This window comes from Leguminivora glycinivorella, chromosome 12 (assembly GCF_023078275.1).
Source record: "Leguminivora glycinivorella isolate SPB_JAAS2020 chromosome 12, LegGlyc_1.1, whole genome shotgun sequence".
In the NCBI taxonomy this organism is placed as follows: Eukaryota; Metazoa; Arthropoda; class Insecta; order Lepidoptera; family Tortricidae; genus Leguminivora; species Leguminivora glycinivorella.
In genome coordinates this window covers 20,832,699-20,854,904 of record NC_062982.1, presented here as the reverse complement: position 1 = coordinate 20,854,904, position 22,206 = coordinate 20,832,699, and the positions used below count along the sequence as shown (strand labels likewise).

The 22,206-nt window shown below is 37.4% G+C and overlaps 1 protein-coding gene across 5 annotated transcripts in view; it reads left to right on the top strand.

Annotated features, from left to right (window-relative positions):
* LOC125231646 (tyrosine-protein phosphatase Lar) overlaps nucleotides 1-22,206 on the top strand; it is a 771,198-nt gene that overhangs the window by 410,273 nt on the left and 338,719 nt on the right. For all 5 annotated transcript variants that reach the window (XM_048137134.1, XM_048137132.1, XM_048137131.1 and 2 more), the window contains exon 5: nucleotides 14,620-14,719. In XM_048137134.1, coding sequence (XP_047993091.1) covers nucleotides 14,620-14,719 — 100 coding nt within the window. The remainder of the gene's footprint in view (nucleotides 1-14,619; nucleotides 14,720-22,206) is intronic.

The following is a 22,206-nucleotide window of genomic DNA, read 5'->3' as shown; positions in this document are numbered from 1 at the left end:
TTTTATTTTGACATGTTGCAAGTAATGTAGATTAGGTTAGAATCCCTATCCAGACAAAATACTCACACGACACAGAAATCTTATAATTATGTCACAGAGTCGGTTTAGGTGCGACGACGAGCGAAGCGAGGAGGAGCGTGTTAGGTTGACAGTGAGTAAACCAGAAACTCCTTTTTAATATAAAAAATAAATAAAACATAAGTGGCATTATTCTGCGCATCAACATTATGCCAATGTGTTATTCTGCCTAAGACAATTGTACGAAATGACAGAATGCCAAGTCAATAGAATGCGACACAATTTTCGACAAAACAATTAATCGATTATACGACTATTATACTATTTACCATTATGGCATTGTATTACTCTGCTTTAAATAATTCTGCAAAATGACTTTATGCCAAGAAATTTATGCAAAAAGTCATTCTGCGAAAAAGGGATTCTGCCAAGCGTTGTTATGCGAAGGTAAAATATGACAAAGAAAATTATGCAAGATAATGGTAATCCGTAACTTTAATATGGTGCTCATAAGTAAAATATCATAAATTGATTACAATAATACTAAAATATTTATTTCAAATACTTTTTTAAGTTGTTTGACAACCCTAAATGTTGGTTGAAAGCCGAATGGCAACGCATTTGCGGCCGTGTCAGCGAGTCCCGTACACAGCGCGAATTTATAACTTACACCCGAATCCACGTGATTACGCATACATGTCGCTTTAAGACCCCTTATTCCTTAGAGCGCTCATCAATTTCACGAAACGGCCATCGATAGATGGCGTTGGCGCTCGGTACGCGAGCACCGGCAACTCAACGCGCGTTTCAACGCAGACACGAATAATCTTGATAGTTTTGAATTAAATTGCTAATAACATAATTTTCAATTTTATATGGGGACTCTTTATTTAATTTCATATTCATGGTATGGTAGTAGTAAATAAGGTATATGAATGTAGTAAAAGTATAGTATTAGTCTACATGTACATATATAAATTCAGGTTTCCTAATTGATTGATTCAACAACCAACACCGCTGAGCCGAAACTACGAAAGCTAGAAAGTCGAAATTTGTATAGATTGCATTAACAAAATTTCGAAGAGATAAGAATCGATTATGAAAATTTACACCCCTAGTAGAGGGAAAAAGGGGGTGAAAGTTTGTAGCGGGATCAATTTGTTTTTTTTTATTAGGAAAATTTTAGTTAGGAACTTGAAATTAGAGAATAGTTTAATAGTGATTTCTGTTTTTGGTTCCGTAGTCAACTAGGAACTCTTATAGTTTCGCCATGTCTGTCTGTCCATCCGTCCGTCCGTCCGTCCGTCCGTCCGTCCGTCCGTCCGTCCGCGGATAATCTCAGTAGCCGTAAGCACTAGAAAGCTGAAATTTAGTAACAATATGTATATCAATCACGTCAACAAAGTGCAAAAATAAAAAATGGAAAAAAATGTTTTATTAGGGTACCCCCCCCCCTACATGTAAAGTGGGGGCTGATTTTTTTTTCATTCCAACCCCAACGTGTGATATATTTTTGGATAGGTATTTAAAAATGAATAAGGGTTTACTAAGAGTTTTGAATGATTCACGGTTATTTTCATTAGACTTATATTGACCGGGATATAGACCGTGATTACCTTTTTGATTTTTGTCGAGCTCCCGATATTTCGACGCAGTTGCATGCATCATGATCACGGAAAACTGACGAAGGCGGGTGGATGTTAAAGTTGTATAGACAGCGCGCGATCTACCTCCCTTCGCGCGCGTCGGCTGCGTTCACTTTCAGCGTTACCACTGGTCGCGTTCACACTCGATGGTCTGTCCAAACACACTACACTCACAGTGTCACTACGTTTGTTCAATTCTGACTTCACCGGTTTTTTACACAAACAAATCACTGGATTCCATACATTAGATAGTTTGAAGCCATCCTCACGATTGAAATTTTTATATTTGTGAATCTCAATGGCTTCTCTGAATGGCTTCTTTGGCCGGTGAAGTCAGAATTGAACAAACGTAGTGACACTGTGAGTGTAGTGTGTTTGGACAGACCATCGAGTGTGAACGCGACCAGTGGTAACGCTGAAAGTGAACGCAGCAAACGCGCGCGAAGGAGGGTAGATCGCGCGCTGTCTATACAACTTTAACATCCACCCGCCTTCGTCAGTTTTCCGTGATCATGATGCATGCAACTGCGTCGAAATATCGGGAGCTCGACAAAAATCAAAAAGGTAATCACGGTCTATATCCCGGTCAATATAAGTCTAAGGGTTTACTAAGATCGTTTTTTGATAATATTAATATTTTCGGAAATTATCACAGTTATAGTGACTTTCATATTTTTATAAGAAATGCATGCACTTACGTCCAGAACAGTGACATTTGGTGCATTGGAACTGCTCATGATGTGTCACTTTTTAACCGTCGCCTCAAATCTGAGAGATTTGAGGCGAGGTTCTCAATTCGTCTGTATGTTTATTTATTTTTTTTTAATTTTTTTATCTTTGTTCCTCGATATCTCCGTTGTTACTGGACCGATTAAAAAAAAAATTATTGAATGTATATGAATACAGATAAAAAAAAAGTAGTAGATAAAAAAAATATCTGTCCCCTCTTTACATGTAGGGGTACCCTAATAAAACATTTATTATTATTAACGACCTTCCACATATTTATAATGAGCCCAAACATGATGGGGTTATGATGAGGAGAATAGCAGTTCTGTTGACCACCTCCTGACTCCATCATGAGAACTTGGACCTCGTCTAGTTCGATGGTGCTCGTCAGCCCAAATCTAATGAGCCCGAACATGATGGGGTTATGATGAGGAGAATAGCAGTTCTGTTGGCCACCTCCTGACTCCATCATGAGACCCTGGACCTCATCTAGTTCGATGGTGCTCGTCAGCCCAAATCTAATGAGCCCAAACATGATGGGGTTATGATGAGGAGAATAGCAGTTCTGTTGACCACCTCCTGACTCCATCATGAGACCTTGGACCTCATCTAGTTCGATGGTGCTCGTCAGCCCAAATCTAATGAGCCCGAACATGATGGGGTTATGATGAGGAGAATAGCAGTTCTGTTGGCCACCTCCTGACCCCGTCATGAGACCTTGGACCTCATCTAGTTCGATGGTGCTCGTCAGCCCAAATCTAATGAGCCCAAACATGATGGGGTTATGATGAGGAGAATAGCAGTTCTGTTGACCACCTCCTGACTCCATCATGAGACCCTGGACCTCATCTAGTTCGATGGTGCTCGTCAGCCCAAATCTAATGAGCCCAAACATGATGGGGTTATGATGAGGAGAATAGCAGTTCTGTTGACCACCTCCTGACTCCATCATGAGACCTTGGACCTCATCTAGTTCGATGGTGCTCGTCAGCCCAAATCTAATGAGCCCGAACATGATGGGGTTATGATGAGGAGAATAGCAGTTCTGTTGGCCACCTCCTGACCCCGTCATGAGACCTTGGACCTCATCTAGTTCGATGGTGCTCGTCAGCCCAAATCTAATGAGCCCAAACATGATGGGGTTATGATGAGGAGAATAGCAGTTCTGTTGACCACCTCCTGACTCCATCATGAGACCTTGGACCTCATCTAGATCGATGGTGCTCATCAGCCCAAATCTAATGAGCCCAAACATGGTGGAGTTATGATAAGTAGAATAGCAGTTCTGTTGAACATCTCCTGCCTGACTCCATCATCATGAGAACCAGAACCTCATCCTGGTCCCAAAATATAATAATAATTCAAACTCTCAACAAACTTCACGTATAACTTAAAATCCAAAATCATATGAAAAGCATGTCGAATGCTAAAATTGCATAAGGTGTAAAAAGGATCAAGATTTGTTTAGTCGCAGTTTACGGCACTTCTCGGAACTATCGCGCTGCTTACGAAAGCTAGGTGCGCCGGACGATCAAACGCAGGTCCGTTGTCTTCGAGCGCTCGGCGCAGACTGAGCGGGCTCGCGTTAGCACAGTGTCTTTTATTCGAATTTTAGGTGTTTTAAAAACATATCTATCGACAGAAAGGTATGTCTTATATGTATGATTTTTTTTTTTATAGGTCAATAAGAAGTTCTAGTTTAGGATAATATTATTTAAGAGTTACAAAAAATGCAGGAATCGCAGGAAAAATACATAATGTAAACCTCTTTTTATCGAAAAAATGGGGAGGATACGGAAGGTTATTTATCCACCATTTCAAGTAAATCTTAAAATGTCAAAGTATTAGCTAACTCGTACAGGATATAACAAATAGGATTGTGATCATTTATTACCCCAAATAACATTTTTAACAGCACAATCACGATTCTAAACGAGCTATTCCACTACGAAATTTGAAAACGTCTTCCGAAAAAACTGATTTTTCGGAAGTATAAAAAGACATATTTTAAAGTAGTACCAATTGACTTTCTAGCTTAAGATATGTACTTTTAGGAACATTATCATTTTTTTAATAATCATTTATAGTTTCTTTATAATTTTGAATGAAAAAGGTTCTATTTTGCAAAAAACGCTCGTCTTTAGGAATAAGGCCTCTTAAATATAATAAGTAATTGTTATTTTTATAAATGCTTTATAACTTTGAAAGTAGGCGAAATCCAGAAAAGTTTATATGACATTTTATTTTTCTAATATGATGAGGAATAGGTATGCTGTTAAAATTATTCGGTTTCCTCATGTTACACCGTGTATATCAGGTATGCATCCTACAGTAGTAGTAGTAGTGACACTAGTGTATATTTCAGAAAACTGTGTAGTTTGAGTCAGCAAGCGGCCCAAAATGCTAAATAATTCGATATTCTGTATATAATGTCATTACGAGTATATAACTTACCCATATTTACCTCATTCAGCTTTTATCCTACCGCTTCACGGCAATTGGTGTATAAAGCACACACCATCGTAATACCAGTCGTTTAAACTAATCCGTCTAAACTACGTAATTAGACAGCTGTCTCTGTCGCACGTACGGATCTAGAGCCGTGCGAAAAAGACGGAAGATCGAAATCCTCGTGTAATCCTTTTCAAAATGACGCGAGATATGACATTTAGGCGTATTATGGGGGTTTATTCGGGAATGAGTATTTGACGTTTCGAAATTACATCGGGATTGTATTTATCATAATATTTTTCGCGTTACGAGTATTCCGGCGCTTTGCTTCGGCTTAAAATAGCCTGTTGTTCGTTTGGTAAGTAATCCCATGAATTGCTTTCGGTTGAAATGAATGCCGTTTGAGAACATAGGTAAGTTTGACGCCCTGTTGTAGTCACCACGTGAAAACATGCAGGATGAGATTTTTTAATATTACAGAAAGAAAGAAATATGAGAAACAATGAAGTGTGTGCTATGACGAAAGACAGAGGAGAATGGAAGAGGAAAACAAGTTGTACCGACCCCACATAACGTGGGATAAGGGTAGGAGGAAGAAGGAGAAGGCAGGAGGAAAACCTCGCAGTGTTAGACAAAATAATATTGACGCCCATGATCAACCGTAATGAGTTATATTTGCCGATCTGTGTAAAACAATGAGCGCCTCTCGCCATCAAACGTTACAGTTTGGCGAGGATTCCTGTAAACTGTTAATTATAAGTTTATTTTTGTGAATAATAAAAAAAAAAATCTTTGAGACAGGTAAATTGTCTTTTTTGAATGTTTGAACGTTGTATATGACGGACGGTAGTCCTTAAATATCCTACGGCAACACGTTCGTTTCACAATTTAGCTGTGAAAGGATGGAAGTTTCCGGAGAAATGCACCGTTGAGTTGAGATATACTGCCTAATCGGCTGACTCTTAAGTGGTGCCTAGGTACTGCCCAGGACTAAGGCGAAAAGAATAAAAAAGGTTGCATTTAGCACTTGTTTATCGATTTAAATTTAATTGGCATTATATTGGTATTCAATCCTTGTATACTGAATTAGCCCCTCGATATTCCGCAAAGCTATGGATTACCTGACGTGGTGACAGGCTGCCAACATTTGTTTAAACACACGCGATATAATTATATGTTTAACACCCAAACTACCTAATTTATAGGTAGATACTCTATGTGTGTGTCATAATGGATAGCGTGTGTGTGAATCTGTGAATGACGTTTAGTTCTATTTTCGCAATCGTTTCGTCACTTAAAATTTGTTTGTCTGTGGCCGAAAACCTCAAACGCCGCAAATATGCCACCCTTGGCAGTAGTTACATTTTTGCGGCGTTTGGTGTGGAAACACTGGGAGGGGGGAGGGGGCAAGCGCACGTCTGCCATATAAGGAGCTTAGTGGCGCGTCTAATTGAAGTCACAGGTGGTCAGAGGGCTGGTCAATATTTTGCTCAACGCACTATAGCATTGCCATCCCTAAACTAATATTACCTAAACTATTTATTTTACGTAATAAACCTGTTATCTTAGCTTATAAATAGGCTTAGTTATATGAGAGCATGTCTCCGCCAACAAACTGTTTTTACAGTTTGGCGGGCACGTTAATAAATGTAGCCAGGTTATTTTTTCTGAATAAATGTTTTTTTTTTTTATCCAACTTGGCATCCAAATTCTTAACCTTTCGTATGCGTCTGTCAAAAAATTGTCATTAATATATTAGTCATAATAACTACATGTTAAAGTTGAAACAATATGGAGCAGATCTGCTCCTAAGCATACGAGAGGTTAAATGTTTTAGTTTGACTATGTGTAAACCGTCTATGATTGGAATTAAGCTCACGATATTATAACAATGACAATAATTTAGTAACACCTTTAATTGATCATCATTATTTAGGTGTCTCTGTGCCATCAAATTTTAAAATATCCCATATTAACGATGGTTCAGCAACCTTTGATTGATCATTATTAGACATGCTTTATAACTCTGAAAGTAGGCGAAATCCAGAAAAGTTTATATGTGACAATCCATAAGAAAAGGGCCCTTATGGCGGTTTCTAGTTACGGAGATATCGACGTTTTTGTAAAATCGTTCGAAATTATCGATTTTTGAATTTATGCAAAATAGTAAAATATACGAATAGACGTGCAATTGTAGCTTGGTTTCAGTAGTGTACGTTAAGTATTTCTATATTAAAATTCAGCTCAAAGTTTAGTAGAAAAGGGCCCTTATGCCAGAGCGCGTTCGAAAATATGAAAACTGTTGTTAATAGTTATTTGTTATACAAGGGGGCAAAGTTGTATTTTAACGCCGAGTGTGGAATTGAAAAACGAGCAAGTGAAAGGATTCTATAGTTGAACCACGAGCGAAGCGAGTGGTTCGAGAATAGAATCCTGAACTTGCGAGTTTTTTAACACACGAGAAGTAAAATACATTTGCACCCGAGTGTAACACAAAACTTTTCCCCTCACTATAGCGAGGAAACTACAACGCAAAAAATGCGTTTATCACTGCTTCCAGTAGTTCCACAGGTGGTAAATCATCTTCATTACTAAATTCACCTACTTTTGTCAATTTTAAAGCAGTTAATTTGACTTTATTCAAGGTCAAATTACTTTACCCACTAGTGGATAAAATGCGTTTTTACCCGCTGGTATTAAATGACAAAACACGTGTTTCCGAGCTAGTGAGGGGAAAAAAATGTTGTAATTACTTACAACTTTTGTTTATAAGTTAGTTTATGTTCTATAGGTACGATTCAATGAAGTACTTTGATACCTAATTTAAAAATTACCCGATTTAGGTACCTAGTCGTCACTTTAAAATAAAAATCTTACTCGTGAGTAGCTACTAAGTGCAATCTGACTTCAAACCTCACTCGGCGGCGTGTCAAAGCGAAGATGTTCTTCCTTTGACTAATGCCGCCGTTACCACTGTCTCTCTCTTACTCGCGACACTTCGCACGCCGCGCTCTTCACGTGGCAATGTTGCAGCAGTTGACGGTACGTAGTTTATGAATGGTCCCTTATTGGTGACATTATCGGTGGTAAGATGTGTTTTCTTCCGATATACTAAGTGTCTGTATGTCTGTGTGTGTGTGTGTGTGTGTATGTCACAGTTTCGTTTTCTTTCAACCCCTTATATATTATGCCAAGAGTGGCACTGAAACTTGAGTAGTTTCATGTGCTCTGCCTACCCCTTCATGGGATGCAGGCGTGATTGTATGTATGTATGTATGTATACTAAGTGTCTTAAATAATTAAAAAACAAATATTAAGAATTACAAATCGATCTGGTAGGTACTGTGTGAATTAATAATTATAATAAACGTTTTATGAGAATTACTGATTAATGATCAAGATTTTAAGTTTACTTCATATAACATTTTTTCTTTGGTATTCTGTTATAATACAAGATAAGTAACTAAAATAATAAAATACATTAGCAATGAGTAATTTTTATCTGTGATGGTCATAAGGGCCCTTTTCCCAAATGTATGGGAGTCAATAATTTGTGATTTTTATGTAACTTTAAAAATTTATAAATAAAAAAATAAGACATGCAGAATAATTCTGACACTTTAGTTATAAATGTGTAGACTGATTAAATATAATTTAGAAGTCTCTATACGAAAATTATTATTATTATAGGAGCAGATGTTAAATATTCTAATTGTGATATTCTGATTAAAATATACATATTTAATGAACCATGGGATTTTATTTCTATCCTTAAATGTAAGTTGAAACATATATAACTATGTACTATAGTTCAGATAGCAACATATTAGAAGAAAAGCCAAAAAAATATGTTTTCCTAATTTTTTCTTATAAGCGACTTGCCCTAATCAAAGCTCGATTTTTCATGATCTGGAAGTCGATGAAACACAATCACAACTGATTCTCAAAGAAATGTACCTTGAGATACACAATCAATCGTCATCTATGTAACTTCCAATGGGAACACCCTTAAAGTGAGTTTCAAACTTCTTTTCACGTTTTCTCAAAAGTGCAATACTTAGCATGTGTATGCTTGATGATTTTTAAAAAAAAAAGTACGTGGCCTAGGGCCATGATTTTTTTTGTATTAGATAGCTTATTTAATGCAGATTTAGGATCTGTGCCTAACTCAATACCTGCCATAAGGGCCTTTCTGTGATGGATTGTCACATATGACATTTTATTCTTCTAATATGATGAGGAATAGGTATGCTGTTAAAATTATTCGGTTTCCTCATGTTACACCGTGTATATCAGGTATGCATCCTACAGTAGTAGTAGTAGTGACACTAGTGTATATTTCAGAAAACTGTGTAGTTTGAGTCAGCAAGCGGCCCAAAATGCTAAATAATTCGATATTCTGTATATAATGTCATTACGAGTATATAACTTACCCATATTTACCTCATTCAGCTTTTATCCTACCGCTTCACGGCAATTGGTGTATAAAGCACACACCATCGTAATACCAGTCGTTTAAACTAATCCGTCTAAACTACGTAATTAGACAGCTGTCTCTGTCGCACGTACGGATCTAGAGCCGTGCGAAAAAGACGGAAGATCGAAATCCTCGTGTAATCCTTTTCAAAATGACGCGAGATATGACATTTAGGCGTATTATGGGGGTTTATTCGGGAATGAGTATTTGACGTTTCGAAATTACATCGGGATTGTATTTATCATAATATTTCTCGCGTTACGAGTATTCCGGCGCTTTGCTTCGGCTTAAAATAGCCTGTTGTTCGTTTGGTAAGTCATCCCATGAATTGCTTTCGATTGAAATGAATGCCGTTTGAGAACATAGGTAAGTTTGACGCTCTGTAGTCACCACGCGAAAACATGCACGATGAGATTTTTGAGTGATACAGAAAGAATGAGCTACCTTCTGATTTGTTTCCCTTGCGCTATGACATGGGGTTCTTCAAGAAGCAGGTATTTAGGGTTTTCAAAGGTCGGCAACGCATAATTGGCTCCCCTGATGTTGCTTATGTCCATGTGCGGCGATGACTGCTTACCATCAGGCGGCTTGTCTGCTCGTTTGCTCGTCTGCTCATAAAAAAAGCACTTGTTTATCGATTTAGATTAAATTGACATTATACTCATATTTAATTCTTGTTTACTGAATTCGTCCCCCGATACTCCGCAAAGCTATGGATTACCTGGCGTGGTGACAGGCTGCCAACATTTGTTTAAACACACGCGATATAATTATATGTTTAACACCGAAACTACCTAACTTATAGGTAGATACTCTATGTGCGTGTCATAATGGCTAGCGTGTGTGAATCTGTGAATGACGTTTAGTTCTATTTTCGCAATCGTTTCGTCACTTAAAACTTGTTTCTGTGGCCGAAGACCTCAAACGCCGCAAATATGCCACCCTTGGCAGTAGTTACATTTTTGCGGCGTTTGGTGTGGAAACAATGGGAGGGGGGAAGCGCACGTCTGCCATATAAGGAGCTAGTGGCGCGCCTAATTGAAGTCACAGGTGGTCAGAGGGCTGGTCAATATTTTGCTCAACGCACTAGCATTGCCATCCCTAAACTAATATTACCTAAACTATTTATTTTACGTAATAAACCTGTTATAGCTTATAAATAGGCTTAGTTATATGAGAGCATGTCTCCGCCAACAAACTGTTTTTACAGTTTGGCGGGCACGTTAATAAATGTAGCCAGGTTATTTTTTCTGAATAAATGATTTTTTTTTTATCCAACTTTGCATCCAAATTCCTAAATGTTTTAGTTTTACTATGTGTAAACTGTCTATGACTGGAATTAAGCTCACGATCTTTTACCAATGACAATAGTTTAGTAACAGCTTTAATTTGATCATCAGTAGGTGTTAATTTGGCATCAAATTTTAAAATATCCCATATTGACGATGGTTCAGCATTTTCAGCAACCTTTGATTGATCATTATTAGACCTTGCCTTCTTTATCATAAGGTTCACAAGCATCTGTTTGCGTTGCAGTTGTTCCACCATCTTCCACGTGAATACTAGACTCAATATTAGACCTTAGAACCCTAACATAAGGTTCATAAGTGTCTGTTGGATGGCTCATCGATCACTTTTGATGCCGGATGTCATCTCCGTCTTAATTACTTAAGTTGTGATGGTAATGGCCTGTTAATTTAAAAGTTTTGAACAATTAATGTATTCCATATATTTACACAGACATACAAACTCACGGCTGTATTTCCAAAAGGGGTAGGAAGAGCATATGAAGTTGTTCAAGTTTCAGAGACAATTTTAGACATTAAGGGGTTGATAGAAAATGAAATTGTAATACTCGTATTACAGTGACAGATTGCCAGCCCATCCCATCCATATATTTAGAAAAGAACATTGATTATTTGTACCAATTACAATCTTCGCAGTCCATTTGCAAACATATTATGTATTATGTGCGACTGAATGTGTCTATAAAATGGAAGCTAGAGAGAATTCTGATATCTACATTTCCAAGAGTCTTACCTGAGAATGGTAATCTGTATGTTTAAAACATAAATACCTATGATCCAAACTGTCTTATGGAATAAAGGAAAAATTATAATTATTAAATATCATTATCATCTTTAAACATCGGAACATATTACAAAAACATGAAAATACAAGATTCAGAATTTCTTTTATGTAGATTTTTTTTCGATGCACATGAAAATGGCGTCATCTCAGCAAGTTGATGGCGACTTCCAGTGCTGATCATCTGATGACTCCATTTACATTTTTTTAAAGTACCCATATCTTAAATATTTAGCGGTTCACATATAGGTAGTACTTTTTAGAAGAACTACAAAATTTAATTACAGCCCTAATAGATCACGAGCAATTTCCATAGATTAAATTCTAAGTACCAAAGACGTCTAGAACTCCACCATATAATAACGAAGTTATATCACCAACCAATTCTACTAGGTTCTATGCAAATAGCTTTATTCGAAGCATCGCCGGTCACACCTGGTCCGTTCTTATTGAAGTTATAAGTTGTGCAAACTGCTGGAGACTCCCGTCCTATCATTGAATATTTAGTTGGAGGAACTATCTTCCTGCGAAATTTATCTCTGGAACTTTGCTTATTTGACGAAATTGGAGGGACCCATGTTGGGTTTGTCCTAAGTTGTCGTTCGTGGTTAGATTGGGTCTATTAGTTTTGAATGTAACATTTGTACTGATGTAACCTAAAAATTTTTGCGGTGGGTGTGTGCAGTTTTCTTAGAGGTTTAATTTATATCTATAAACGTTATTGTAATCCTGGCCGCCTAGCGAGTACAGATGACATGTCAATGATGATTAACATCGTTAGACTTATATTGACCGGGATATAGACCGTGATTACCTTTTTGATTTTTGTCGAGCTCCCGATATTTCGACGCAGTTGCATGCATCATGATCACGGAAAACTGACGAAGGCGGGTGGATGTTAAAGTTGCATAGACAGCGCGCGATCTACCCTCCTTCGCGCGCGTCGGCTGCGTTCACTTTCAGCGTTACCACTGGTCGCATTCACACTCGATGGTCTGTCCAAACACACTACACTCACAGTGTCACTACGTTTGTTCAATTCTGACTTCACCGGTTTTTTACACAAACAAATCACTGGATTCCATACATTAGATAGTTTGAAGCCATCCTCACGATTGAAATTTTTATATTTGTGAATCTCAATGGCTAAATATACAATCTACATACCAATCTCGGTATGTAGTGGCGTTCCGTCGAAATTACCTTAGGACTATGCAGCTCGATCCAATGATTTGCACCCGACTCAATGAGATGTTGAGCAATAGCAGACTTGCGAGTATCGTTCTTTTTGACTGCAGCAATGTGTTCTTTAATTCTGCAGGCAATAGTGCGCTTGGTCTACCCTATGTAAGAACTGCCACAACTGCACTCAACTTTGTACACACCAGGTTTTTCCAGAGGAAAATTGTCCTTAGGTGACCGCAAGAACTGTGCAATTTTCCTGTGTGGGGTGATTAACATCGTTGTTGATGATTTTCTATATTCTTGTATCATGTGCTAATATATTCTGATATACATTTTATTATAAAGTGTGTTTAAATTAACCCATTTATTAAATTTGGTTTGATGTTTATGAATTTTCGGTGAAAGAAAACATTTATAAAATAAGAAAGTTCAGTGCACAGAAAACTAAATGATATCTTAATGTCGAAAAAAAATCCATATAAATGAAACAACGGGTGACCCGTTGACCACGAACGCTGTAAAGGGTTCGAATCGTAGGGGTGTATTGTTAATTCATTATGCGCAATGTAATCCATTTCCATAGTTTTATTTCAGTAATTCTGAATCTTATTTTTTTTTCTCAAAATATTTTTTTTCTTTATCTCCCGTAAAAAACCTGTAATTTCCCTGAGCATTTCGAGCCTTTGCCCAAGAGTGAGACCTATATTGTGTGTGTGTAATTTATTATTTTTGCAAGCGGCCAGCAAATGTACGAGCTTTATTTACCGGTGTAAATGAAATTGTGGCTTGCGGCCGCAAACGAAATACTTTTCTTTTATTAAAAGCTCTAGTCTGTATCCGCAATACCATTTCTCAGCGGATCCCAGATACAATATTGGTTGGTCTCTCTAAAGGCGTATCTCACTTAGTGTTATTAATTTCAAAGACTTGAAGTTTCGGCGTTCCGTCGTACAAACTAAGGACGTTACATGTTAGGTTAGGAATTCTGCTTGAATGGAAAGCTGTCCATTTTAACCGAATAGTATTCGGAATAGTTGTTACTTAGTATTCTGAGTAGGATTGCATTGAATGGAGTCGAAACTTTGAAGTCTGTTCGTGTCGCGTTTTGTGCTAGAAGTCAAGAACATAGTAACGTAGTTCTTAGTCTTTTCTTCCTTTGTGGTAATCTAACTAGTACTTACTAAAAACAGTGCATGTTATTTACGTGTCAGTGAATTGAATAAAGTGGTATAAATATACGTAACTGAGAGGTAATAGATCAGGCACGGTAAACAGACAACCACCCGCCACGATGGTCATAAACGGTCTGGTCATAAAAAGAGCTGCGAGTTTTGTAACCTACCCACATTATTTATTTAAACCAAACCACTACAGTGCATTGTTCCGAACGCATCCCAATTTCTACGGTCGAAAATTTGTTGTCTCTCAGTGTCCGACTGAGTTACAACATGGTTCCTTATGTTTCCAGGTTTGCAGGAAGAAAATCGGCGTCCATGACACTGGCTGCAAACGATAAAAATGTGTTTTATTGAGAAAAAACCCGTGAATATTAAATTGAGACGAACGTGCCAGTGCAGTGTTATCCGGCAGCAGTGCAGTTGAGAAGACCAAAATAGTGTTTATAACAATGGAATATGGTTGAAATCCCGCCGCTTCAACCAAACTGTGCTTCCATATAAAACTCGCGCAGTGAAACCCTTTTGCTTAGCAAACTTTTCGCCCTAGCTAATAAAAAAATTACGTGTTTAAATTAAATCGTTGTAAATATTTAAAAAATCTTAAAAATCATCGTCTACGTGTTTAAAATTTAAAATTCTTATACAATAATAATATTTCGGAAAAATTTTAATCATCGAAGCGGTTGTCGTATTTTTGTGATATAAGTTTTAAGTGGCAAAAACTGGGTTGTGATGTGTATAGTTTAGTAGATATCGTAAGTAGTTGTAAGGTTGGATGTCGCGCGCGCCCGCCGCGCGGTGATGAGGGGGGCGGGGCGTGCGCGTTGTCACGTGGTTGCTTGCGCAGGCGCGGCGCGGCTGCGGTAAGATGCGAGAGCGGCGATCACCGCTCCACCGCATCGCTCTACTGTGCTGCCTGGTCTTCCTGTGCCGAGTGGACGCCTCCGGTGAGTTGACTATTGATTTTAGATGCGGTGGACCCTCATTCGTTGGTATGAATGCCCAAACGGGCGTGTATGAAATCAGGATTTTTACTTTTTTGTGTCTTCACTTGTCAGACTTACCTTACTGAAACCTTCGTTGCCCAAACGCAGATGGATTTCTGTGTTCCGAAGGCATACCAGCAACACTGAAAAATCGAAAATCGTTATCTGTCTTTATTTAGCACATTAGAGCGAAAGAGACTTATTACGCTTCTCGGTTTTTCTATTTTGTCGTTAGGCCCGCAGTAATAGTAATGAATTATAGCTGCATAAGTTTCGTGATTCACACAAAACAATGAAATATAAAGTAAGAATGGTACACACGAATAATTTCGTACATTGCCCCGCCATTCTATCCCGCTCGCTCATTGACATTCGTGGCCGATGAGTGCGATAGAAATAGGAAATGGTCAATGAACAACATTCTTTGTGCTAGTGTTATTAAGTACTTTATTAATTAAATACATTCTATTAACTAATTTATTACATTTTGTAGCATCCGCCCTTTTCTACTTTAAAAAAACAGAAAGAAATTAATGTGTTCTGTTTGATAAATTGTGGGCGTTTCTATCTTTTCGATCTGTAATATTTTATAGATATCAACCTAAATGAGGTCGGATGATGAATTATACAATTTCGTAATAAAATGTCAGAATTAAATTAACGAATGAGGGTTTACGCTAGTGTTATAATTAATTAATTAAGTTATATTTAAATCCTGTGAAAATGGGCTAACGATGAAACGGCATTATTTTCAATTATCTACTTTATAACAAATTATGATTGATACTTAAATATTCAAATACGAATTTCAGTTTTATCTGAGAATCTGTTTTAAGAAATAACCTTTTCAAAACGACATAAGTATGTGAAGAATATTGGATAATAATTCCATTCTACACGGTAAAAAGAATTCAACTTGAAAATTTCAGGCATTTGCGAGCGATTTAGCGGTGACTGCGGGTATGTCTGTCTGTGACCAAGATGTTATCTATTAAAATATATTATTGATAAAGTAACGTGATTGATAAATTGATAAATATATGTGAACGTTTAAACAAATTATATTCCTTTTTGACAAGCAAGCCACTGGCATATATGTATCTTGAAGTTCACGATTATTCCTCATTTTTTATTGACGAGTAATCAATAAGTCTAAAATTTTTAATGGAATTGGATAGTCTTAAGTATTTTAACGATAGAGCCAGACTGTCAGTTCTACAAAGTGTCATATTTTGCAATTTTACGGCTTGGATATGCTAATAGTTCTTTCAACAGAGGTAGATTAAAGCTATGTGGAATTGTAGGCGCCAAAAAAACCTTTGACGTTTGCAGAGTTGGTTTTGCCTGCTTAGATAAATCTGCATATTTCCACCATGTCGAATTGTTGGCTCAACACGTTCAGGGTTAAACCGTGGTTCCGTATGAATTCGCCTCTCATATTCGACCATTAGCATAGAGGAGCGCGGGGCTCGCATTAACATAAAACTCTGACCAAAAATACCCAGTCTACCCTTGCCGCATAATTAAATGTAACACTGCTTTATCAAAACGGGAACTGAGACGCTACCATTGGTTTTAAATTGTAATGTTTTAAAATGCGTAAAAGGTAAATTTCCGTGAGGAAATTGACATTGTATTGAGAAATTAAACAGCATCCCTAAATGGTTATTTCATTGTCATCATCATTGTTAAGAGCCTGACTTTCGTTGGTGAAGAATTTTTCATTCTTCCATTCCATTCTTCTCTCTCCCACTGTTTTGAGCTTATGATACGTTGACTTTCTCTTTTGCTTGTTCTAATAATGGACGTCTCACTCTTCTGCTGCATCTGTCCTTTTCTATTCTCATTTCCATGTTTCATGATTGTCTTTAAATATATTTTCGTATCGTGCAATATCAGGTGCTTCGAAAATTTCAACATGTTTTCCCTTCTGTTTTCAATTGTTATCAGCAGTTCTTTTACCCTACTAAACCTAATACTTCAATCAATAAATCGTTTCGTTTGTTTCGTAATTTTGTTACTTACTGGAACTTAAAGTTTCGCTTTCGAGTAACTTGTAATTGTCTTTACTTCTTAGGTTTAATATAGGTTACATGGAAGAGATTCCCCTTGAGAATAAGTTCGTCTTTGTACTATCAGCTGGAAAAGTGCATGGAGAAATTATGAATGAATTTATTGATAAATTCGCCATGCACTTTTGCAGCTGATAGTACTACCTTCTTCTTGTTTGTTTGTTTGTGTTTTTATCTTTCGTCCTGATGGTACAATAAAGTGTTTGATTACTTACTTACTTATTCTAAAGCATCATAAACTCTTGGTATAGGTTCTGAGGCAGTCTGAGCGGTCTCATCCAAATTAACGTGCCTGGGACTGATTTTTGAAAATTATGACTCGCGGTCTCGACATGCAAATGAGAGGGAAGTCTGTTAAGTTTGATGCGGTTCGTAAAACGGAAGGTTTACAACCCGTTTCACTTGTTAGAAAGGCGAAATATTTCAACATGAACGCTGTTGTTACAAATACTCGTAATCTTATAAAATGTCAAACATGAATGCTACTTAGTGGCGGCATTTGAAACCGATTTCACTTCTTAAGATTTAACAGAGAAAAACCTACAAAATGATGGCAGCACCTAGCGAATTATAAGTAAAAGTAGTGAAAATGATATTTGCTAAAACTTTAAAATTACTCTAGTACACATGGATAGTTTACTATCATGGCAAATTAGTAATTGTTTTAATAAAATAAACAAAACCTAAAATATGTCGGGCTGATATCAATATTTGATTAAAAAACCACCAGTTGTCTACTTCTTCATAATTTTCTGCATTGGTAAATTGTAAACATGCTAAAGTAAGTTGATCTTCAAAAAGGAACCCCGGTCGAGCGATATACTTGACCGCTTTTTTGGCTACGGCAATATACGCTGCGAGATTAAGGCCTGCAATATTAGGAATACTTATTGTTGTTTTACTTCTTAAATTGTTATAATGCCAACATTAGGGACACGCGGCGCTTACATTTGCATAAGCGAGCAGCCGCGGCTGCGTCGGCTATAAAACGGCCGCCGTCGAACTTATGAAGGCAATTAATGAACCAAATGATACAAAAACTGGCCAAGTGCGAGACGGACTTGGACGGAAGGATTCCGTACTATCATTAATTTTATGAAATCTTTATTGCACGCAGAAAATACAAGTCTCTACCAGTCAACGCGCAAATCTGCGTAATTGTAGGCTATCGTTTGCTTGTCATTAATTCATTTACTTGTGAGTGTGTTTTTCTCCCACATCTCTCTATCGGACGTCATCTCATCACCCATTTGCACTCGTTTCATAATATCATATTGTGATCATGTCTCACACAGGGCTCCATACCAATATCGGTAGAAAAATCATGTCTGTTGTATGGGAGCCCCACTAAAAAATGTATTTTATTCTGATGTTAGTATTTATTGTCACAGGGGCGACGGAAATATATGATCTGTGAGAATTTTAGATGTTATAATATCACGGTTCAGACAGACGGACGGAGTACTAGTAGTAGGGCAAAACCTTTGGGTACGGAACTCGCATTCAAAAAACTTATGAACGCAATTAATGAACCAAATGATAACAACAATGCGCCCCGCCTTCAAATTACACTTTTTACCAACATACTACCACTCTAATCTGGACTCTAATACGCCCCAACAAACCCCAATGTCGATTAAACCCAACTTTACAACCCAGAAATTGGTTTATGTCGGCACATGTCGGTAAGAGTAAAAAAGATTTCGCATTCAATGTCTTTACGACACCCTAAAAAATATATTAGAGACGTGACTACCCGTCGATCTCGATTACGACTAGAACGATTTAAAAAGAGAAGTGTTCCTCATTTGCATTTTAACATGCGCTAGGGGATAGAGGCCCTGAACTGTCATATTGTGGGGATCGGTTGGTACAATTTATGCATGTATACAGATGAGCCAGTTTTCGGTCTGACGGACGTGTGGTATTGAGTTGTGCCTCCAAACTATCACGGCAATGGATAACGGTTTGCATGGAAAATGCAATCCGACGATCCGAACTCCCAAATGGATGTTTTGTCCCAATTTCGCAAACTAGAAGCCTTAACAAAGAACTTAAGGGACTTATTTCTCTTTGTCATGTAAACAAGGTCTGCTTATTATTCGATCGAATTATGTAAACGCTTATTAAGTGACAATCGTAAACATCTTGTTTTCTCATTTACTGCTACAAAATGGCGCCCGAACAATTGTAAACAAAATCTAATAAATAACAAACAAGGTTCTAGGTACTTGTATTTTTAATTGATCGGGTAAAGCGGAATATGAGCACCCTTTTAATCTGACCAGAATATTAAAAACATCGCATCGTCGATACACGTCAATACGAAGACTCATGACGCCATGTGTTCCGACGCGCACATAATCTAAATGCTAATATATCTACGTCAGGACTGCAAACATCTTTGCTTCTTACCTCTCGTCGTTAAAATATACTTTTCCTCATATCAAGGAGAGGAGGCATCAAAAACGACACGTATTTTCTTTACTTAGGGTAGATCAATCAAAGCAAACGGTGATGCGTGATACGAGCTTAGGAAGTTCAGTATGCTTAAATGTAATATTTTTTATTGATTGAAGCGGATGGCTTTTATATAGGAATAAGTTGAAAGCGTTGGAACTTTTTGAAATATGTATGTAGAAAGTATATTTTACTCGCACAAAGTAAAATATAGAATTTCAAGAATGACGTAAATAAAAGATTTGTGTATATTGGTTCATGGCTTGATAAAATTGTCTTTGGTGGATAAAAAATATTTGTAAATATCGCTTTATAATCTGTTTACTCTGTTATCACTAGTTTTAAATAAAGTATTTAGTTGAAGTCACTTCAAAAATAATTGTAAAACTTGTAAATGTAAATAAGTTTATTCAAACTCAACTTTGCTACGTTTACCCTGTTTTAAACTTGATAACTCGTCCGCATTGACATGTTGTCCACGTTCCTGTCGATGCAAATACCTAAACTTTTTACCTTGTCCCCTTTCCTTTAACTTCTTAAATTTGGACGCTCATCACCTCATCAGCATATCGTCCTATGTTACGGCCACCAGTTCTTTTCGAGTTTATTTCATATAGATACTCTTAAGAAAATTTCACTCTCAAGTATTACTTAGAGCTCAATGGGTTTAAATACGACAAATCGGCTTGGCAAAACAGCAATCTTCCCCAAAAAATTTTCAATGCGGTTCTTCTTCTTCATATAGTCTGATTTCTCTCTGTTACAAAAATGAAGTTAACATTACAGATATGTACTATATATACAATTTTTAGAACACAGTAAATATTTCTGCACTTGGTTTTAGCCGAGGAACAATAACGTCAACTCGTTTTATTTCTTCATTCTCGCCGCTGGTTTAACACTCATCATGTATCAAAAGCGCTCTCCGTCCCGTCATCCATATCTCATGAATATGAATGAGCAATAATTTCAGCCTCTTCTAGATAACTGTTATTGTTATTCTGAATAGCGAAATTCCATATCAAACATTTTGTAGCATCATTTTGTTGATTTTGAGCTTCCGTTATGAAAATGAGTTGTTGTGTTTTCAAATTTGGCATTATTTGGTGTAAACTTGGTCAATTGTTTTAACTTCTTACCCGGTATCCCTTATAATTTTAAATGAGCAGGGAATTATTAATACAAGATTACTTTAGATGTAAAATCTGACAGATTGTAGAGAAGAGTATGTTTTGGCTGTAGCAAAATTGAAGCAGTAATTAGATAGGGAGAATAGGTTGCTTCAAATGTCTACAAGGTCTAATGTGCGACTTTGTCAACTCAAGGAGCAAGAAATTTACGTTTCATAATATACGAATTTCGCGAGTTTTCGTACCTTATGATCAGCCGCCAATAAATATAAATCGAGATGTTTCTTGGAAAATATTAATATACAGGGTGGCCCATTCAAATCGGTCAGTATGGGAAAGTCTGAAACTGTAAGACATACGAAGATTTGTTCTTAGGAACCATGTCACCGATTTTGATAAAAAGAAAAACTGCATTCACACAATTAAAAAAAAAGTGTACCCAGCTGGGGAATCGAACCCGGTTGTTTTTAAAAAATAAACTTACACTATTTCTATTCAGATATCGTTTGTGTAGGTCTTAAGCAGTAAATATCTCTAAGAAACATAATGTCTAAAATGAATAAAATGCTTTTTTTTCACATACTTTAATTTATCATAGTAGGTGTTCAAAGTGAGTTTATCACGAATAGTTTTAGTCATACCTTGGTTATGTTATTGGTACCGCGAGATGCATACATTCTAAATGGCAAGTTTCTGCAAAGTTATCAGCTACTGAGTCTAACCATCGCAAACGTTTGGTCCGATTCCCCGATCGAACGCCAGACGTGTCAATGCTACCGGTAGATGAATACATTCTTAATGGCAAGTTTCTGCAAACTCATCAGCTACTGAGTCTAACCATCGCAAACGTATGGTCCGATTCCCCGATCGAACACCAGACGTTTCAATGCTACCGATGGATGATCATACATTCTTAATGGCAAGTTTCTGCAAAGTTATCAGCTACTGAGTCTAACCATCGCAAACGTATGGTCCGATTCCCCGATCGAACACCAGACGTTTCAATCCTACCGATGGATGATCATACATTCTTAATGGCAAGTTTCTGCAAAGTTATCAGCTACTGAGTCTAACCATCGCAAACGTTTGGTCCGATTCCCCGATCGAACGCCAGACGTGTCAATGCTACCGGTAGATGAATACATTCATAATGGCAAGTTTCTGCAAAGTCATCAGCTACTGAGTCTAACCATCGCAAACGTATGGTCCGATTCCCCGATCGAACACCAGACGTGTCAATGCTTCCGATGGATGATCATACATTCTTAATGGCAAGTTTCTGCAAAGTTATCAGCTACTGAGTCTAACCATCGCAAACGTTTGGTCCGATTCCCCGATCGAACGCCAGACGTGTCAATGCTACCGGTAGATGAATACATTCATAATGGCAAGTTTCTGCAAAGTCATCAGCTACTGAGTCTAACCATCGCAAACGTATGGTCCGATTCCCCGATCGAACACCAGACGTTTCAATGCTACCGATGGATGATCATACATTCTTAATGGCAAGTTTCTGCAAAGTTATCAGCTACGGAGTCTAACCATCGCAAACGTATGGTCCGATTCCCCGGTCGAACGCCAGACGTGTCAATGCGGGGCTATGGGGAATTCACTTGTGCACGAAATTCCGCCAATTTGGTATTTGTGTTTCGCTTGAATTAACCCGAGGAATGCCCAGTTAGCTCCGTGTTTGAGGATAGGTTTTAAAATTTGAGAATAGTTTAGTCAACCTATCAAAATATTTAGATAACCGGAAAAGAACTGGACCGGACCAACCAAAAAGAAG